The sequence below is a fragment of the Egretta garzetta genome, unplaced genomic scaffold (genome assembly GCF_000687185.1).
Source record: "Egretta garzetta isolate BGI_Z169 unplaced genomic scaffold, ASM68718v1 scaffold248, whole genome shotgun sequence".
Lineage (NCBI taxonomy): Eukaryota > Metazoa > Chordata > Aves > Pelecaniformes > Ardeidae > Egretta > Egretta garzetta.
In genome coordinates this window covers 1178673-1184450 of record NW_009260596.1, presented here as the reverse complement: position 1 = coordinate 1184450, position 5778 = coordinate 1178673, and the positions used below count along the sequence as shown (strand labels likewise).

At 41.5% G+C, this 5778-nt stretch overlaps 1 protein-coding gene across 2 annotated transcripts; it reads left to right on the top strand.

The window, feature by feature from the left end:
* Positions 1-489: 489 nt before the first annotated feature.
* Positions 490-5528, top strand: ZBTB18 (zinc finger and BTB domain containing 18). Of its 2 annotated transcripts, none has more exons than XM_035900262.1 (2): positions 490-751; positions 3001-5528. In XM_035900262.1, the coding sequence occupies exons 1-2, from the start codon at positions 739-741 to the stop codon at positions 4581-4583; spliced, it is 1596 nt and encodes a 531-aa protein (XP_035756155.1). In that variant the 5' UTR covers positions 490-738; the 3' UTR covers positions 4584-5528. The 2 variants fall into 2 exon arrangements, with proteins under 2 accessions (XP_035756155.1, XP_035756157.1); XM_035900264.1 differs by lacking the exon at positions 490-751 and adding an exon at positions 2398-2430.
* The last annotated feature ends 250 nt before the right edge of the window (positions 5529-5778 follow it).

The following is a 5778-nucleotide window of genomic DNA, read 5'->3' as shown; positions in this document are numbered from 1 at the left end:
GGTTTGTGAGTGAAGGCGAGGGCTTGCGGTGGTGCCCCGGGCAGGGTGACTGCCCCCCGGTCCCGAACGAGCCGGAGCGGGAGCGCTCGGTATCCCCTGGCTCTGCCTCAACCCTGAAACTGAAAGGGCCGACGGCGGAGCGGGGAGCTGCGAGCCGAGTCACCGGCTTCGGTTAATTTCTTCTTTTGACTGAACCTCTGGGCTCAGTAAAACCGGATCGGTGTGGATTTCTGGGGTAACCCCGTGGCTGGGGTGTGCTGTCAGTACATAAAGCGGTCCTCCAACTTGAGGCAGAAGTGTTGCTATGCTGCAAATACAGTAGAGCCCCATATGTTTAGGATTTTCTTTTTTTTTTTTTTTCTCCCTGTTAGAAAGTTTGAAAAAAAAAGAGACTTTGAAGTATTTTGTTTATACTAACAGAAGAGAAAAGTTCTCCTAAGAAAAAGCTGGTGGCAGGAGTGTAGAGGAGTAGCATATGGCATTAAAAGGAGCACAGCTGGAGGTAGCATTTCCATCTGAACATGATGTCAGAGCAGCTGACAGCCTGCCATCCCTCAGCCTTTTATTCTAACACACAGACAGGGAGTTAGTGTGTGCAGATCTGTGTGTGGAGAAGGTATCTCATTCCTCTCTAACATCATCTCCACTTTGCATCTGTCTCTCCTAGTCTGCTTTTTTTCCACCGATCTAACAGACCTGGAGCCAGCAAGACTCAGAGGAAAGGACTTAATCAGGTTTATGTGTACTAAAGGTAGGAGTAGCAATAGATTAGATACAGCATATTTCTGTTTTGGTGTGTTGTTTATTGAATTTCAGAAAAAAATCACATTACTTTTCTAACCAAGTTTAGAGGTAATATATGAAATTGAGTATTAAATAGATAAGTGGACTTAGTCAAAAGGCTTGGGCTACAGTTGGAGAGTATCAGTTCTTGGGCACGTTGCTAGCATTAACTTTAATGCATATTGTGAGAATGTCTTGGTTTGGAAGAAGGAGAGAGCAAGTTCATTCTTCGTTTCTGAGACCAAAACTGCAATGGATTTAGTGGCAAGCCTAAAGAGAGTTCTGCTTTCTGTTCTTGCGTTGCATCTTTTAAATGACTTTACAGAGCTTTTAGTGAAATGTACAAAAGTGGGCTTTCTTGAAAAAGGACCGTTGTGGCTACAATGTGTTTGTGGGGAAGTCTTTCATTAAACTTCATGGTTAAGGATCCAGCAGCTCAGAACCGTAGTAGCATACAGCTGTAGTGCTTCTGAAAGATAGAAATCAGTTGTGTGTTTAAAAACTTTTGTACCCGGGAGAATGGCTTGACTGGTTTCCTCTTTTCTTTCTCGCATGTAGCATTTGAAATCTTTTATTTCAGCATAACAATAATTATTTGAAGGAGTTTTTGTATTTGCGACTAATTTAGAACTTGTAGATTTGAGCTGCCTGAATTGGCCAGACAGCTGTAATCGCACTCCTCTATTCTTAATCTCTTTATCTGGGCAGCAGCTGCCATATGGCCACAGTCAGCTGGATCAGATGTTTATAAGCTTCCTTCTTCGTCCCTCTCTGTCCTTTCAGCCTCCTAATTTGATCACAGCTACCTTGTGAGCTGCCCTCCAATCTTTATTTTTAGCCCTCTTAAGGATTAGGATTGATGTTGGCTGTGGGGCACTTAAAGTGATTGTATTGTAAATCTTCGTGCTTTACTCTAGCAGTGGTATTTTACAGAATATAGGAGGGGTTGTGTTTTAAGTTTTAGTACATCTTGGTTTGCGAGGGATGAGGATTTTTCAATAATATCTGCCAGCCTAGAGAGCCACGATCTGCTTAGATGGTTTGGGAGAACATTGCTATCAATCACAGAAGAATAGAGTAAGACAGGTTTTTAAGAGATTTTACTTTCTATTTGAGTTTTGACTTCTCTACTTCTTTGAAGTTTATTTTTTCTTTATCATCAAGGAAGGTGAATAGAAAAATACTTGGGTAAGAACAGCACTCGGGATCCTGATATTTAAGTGTGCACACATGCACACACGCTCATGTTGAATGACTTTTTTTTTTTTTTTTTTTTTTTTTAAGTTTGGTACTGCAAACTCTGGCTGGTGTGGGAGGGGAGGGAAATTTCTGTCCTTCTGCATAGGGGAAGCGGTGCTCATTGGCGTTTTGGTTGTTAGTTTTCTTTTGTAAATTCAGCATGTTGGCAAAAAATGTTCATCTTCTATTGTACAGTATGGAGGAGGTTTCAAACCTGAAACTGTACTTCCTCCAAGAAGAAAACCACGCAAACTAAATTTCTGAAAACCTTGATTTTGCTGTCGCTATAAACTGAGACCCATAAATGATTTTTATACTTTATGAATGTTAGACCTTCAGATTTGGGTATATTAGCATTTCTTCATGCGCGAACCTCTCCTCTTACTACAATTTGACTTTAAAAAGAAGGTTGGTGATGTGATTGTTTTTTCTTCTTCCCCTCTGTGATCTCTCAAACTTAGTGTTAAAAAAAATTTTTTTTTTTTCTTTTTGGGTCTGCCCTCCTAGGGACACAATCTGGAGGAAGTTCCCTGAAAAAAAAAAAAAAAAAAAAAAACAAAAAAAAAATTTTGAAAAAATTTTTTCAAAATTTTTTTTTTGTTTTTTTTTTTTTTTTTTTGGGGCCGCCCCCCTAGGGACAAAATTTGGGGGAAGTTCCCCGAAAAAAAAAAAAAAAAAAAAAACCAACAAAAACTGTTGAACAGATTTTTACGAACAACAATGATACTTCAAAAAAAATTACAGATGTACCTATGCGCTTATTAGAACAGCTTATTTACCACTGAAAGGAAAACATAACTTCAGTGGTTGATCAGGAAAAGAGTTGCCATCGTACATGCGTGTTAAATAATCTTTGCATGGTGTCAGTACCAGAATTCTGGCAATATAAATGCAAGGTTTTGAGAGTGGAATAACTTGGATTCGTAAGTTCTGTGATTCCGACCTACATTTAATTTTTTAAAATCTCGTTGCTTATAGGTTATGAAGACAGTATGGAGTTTCCTGACCACAGTAGACATTTGCTACAGTGTCTGAGCGAGCAGAGACATCAGGGTTTTCTTTGTGATTGCACTGTTCTGGTAGGAGATGCCCAGTTCCGAGCACACAGAGCTGTGCTGGCTTCATGCAGCATGTATTTCCACCTCTTTTACAAGGACCAGCTGGACAAAAGGGACATTGTTCATCTGAACAGCGACATTGTTACAGCCCCAGCTTTCGCTCTCCTGCTTGAATTCATGTACGAAGGAAAGCTCCAGTTCAAAGACTTGCCCATTGAAGACGTGCTAGCAGCTGCCAGTTATCTCCACATGTATGACATTGTCAAAGTCTGCAAAAAGAAGCTGAAAGAGAAAGCAACCACGGAGGCAGACAGTACAAAAAAGGAGGAAGACGCCTCAAGTTGTTCAGACAAAGTGGAGAGCCTCTCCGACGGCAGCAGCCACATGCCAGGAGACTTGCCCAGCGATGAAGATGATGGAGAAGATGAAAAATTGAACATCCTGCCTAGCAAAAGGGACTTGGCGGCTGAGCCTGGGAACATGTGGATGAGATTGCCCTCAGACTCAGCAGGCATTCCCCAGACTGGCGGAGAGGCAGAGACGCACGCAGCAGCAGCTGGAAAAACAGTAGCCAGCCCCTGCAGCTCAACAGAGTCTTTGTCCCAGAGGTCTGTCACCTCTGTGAGGGATTCAGCAGATGTTGACTGCGTGCTGGACCTGTCTGTCAAGTCCAGCCTTTCAGGAGTTGAAAATTTGAACAGTTCTTATTTCTCTTCGCAGGACATGCTTAGAAGCAGCCTGGTTCAGGTGAAGGTGGAGAAAGAGGCTTCCTGTGATGAGAGTGATGTTGGCACTAATGACTATGATATGGAACATAGCACTGTGAAAGAAAGTGTGAGCACTAATAACAGGGTACAGTATGAGCCGGCCCACCTGGCTCCGATGAGGGAAGATTCGGTCTTGAGGGAGCTAGATAGAGAGGACAAGGCAAGCGATGATGAAATGATAACTCCAGAGAACGAGAGAGTCCAGGTGGAAGGAAACATGGACAGCAGCTTGCTCCCTTACGTGTCAAACATACTTAGCCCCGCTGGCCAAATTTTCATGTGTCCTCTCTGCAACAAGGTCTTTCCTAGCCCCCACATCCTGCAGATCCATTTAAGCACGCACTTTCGAGAGCAGGACGGGATCCGCAGCAAGCCTGCTACCGATGTCAATGTCCCGACCTGCTCGTTGTGTGGTAAGACTTTTTCTTGCATGTACACCTTGAAACGTCATGAGAGGACTCATTCAGGGGAAAAGCCCTACACTTGCACCCAGTGTGGGAAGAGCTTCCAGTACTCCCACAACCTGAGCCGCCACGCAGTGGTTCACACGCGGGAGAAGCCTCATGCTTGTAAGTGGTGTGAACGCAGGTTCACGCAGTCCGGAGACCTTTACAGACACATTCGGAAGTTTCACTGTGAGTTGGTGAACTCATTGTCTGTCAAAAGCGAAGCACTGAGCTTACCTACTGTCAGAGACTGGACCTTAGAAGATAGCTCACAAGAACTTTGGAAATAAAATTTTTATATATATAAATAATATATATATAAATCTATATAGTTGTGGTACAGTCTAAAAGCAATCTTGTTTCCTTGAACTGAAAGTTTGGCTATTAGCTTGTTTTTGCACTTTAAGGCAGCATGAATATTTCACTAATTTAGCACTCCGATAAAAATGAACTGTAGAGGTAATCCGACAAAGTAACAAATTACGGAGCATATTTTTCCCCCTTTTCGGAATAGAAGCCAGCGGATACTTTACTTCTAAGGAATCTCCAATTCAAAAAATTTGGACGTGGCTTTATTCTCCCCAAAACACTGCATTCTTTTAAGCTCTCGATCTTTTTCCTCTTAAAATCTGAATGTAGAAATCCTCTCCCAATTTTGTCAGTTCCTTTACATTTCAATAATTGCATGAGTCCTTTCTAGCTGTTGGAAACCTGAATGCTTTTAGACCCAAATGGAAAATTTCTGAAATGCTGGATTATCTATTTTTAAACAAGCAGTTGACTTAAAACTTATTATGGCAACTTCTGGATTTCTGACAGTTCCCACTGGAAAAACAAAAACCAACACAAAAACAAAAAACAACACAAAAACATAAAACAAAAACCCTGAGAGTACACTGGGATCACTGGGACTCTGTCTTACGTGAAGGTTTGCTTGGGATGAAAAAGGATATTGCAGCTTCAGCAGTGATGAACTGTGTGTTTAAAAAATGTGAATTACTGTTATTGTATACTGTAATTGATTACATGGGCCGGGGGGAGGTATCAAAGAACTTGGCAGGTTGTGTTGATGCTCTTAGTTGAGTCTTGAAAAGTAAATATTAACGCTACAGAAATGCATGATTTTCAGTATATTTTTGTCTTTGTTTGCATTGTATAACTTTAATGAGTGAGTTGAAAATTATTTAATTTCCGTAGGAAAAAAAAAAACCGACACCGTTGAAAATGCCGGTGTTACGAAGAAGAGAAATGCACTGTTTTTATTTTATCTAATTTAAATTTACTTTCCCACTGTCTTTAAGTTGAGAAGAACTTAAGCTACGAGTCGCCGATTTAGCTACGTTAACAAGGAAAAAAAAAAAATGAATGTTTACAACCAGGCTTCAAGATTTGCATGTGCGGTGTGCATTTACTAACCCCAGACCCCTTCGAATTGCACAGACCCCACGCCAGCTCCAGCTGAGGTGCGTCCATTTCCCCAGATGA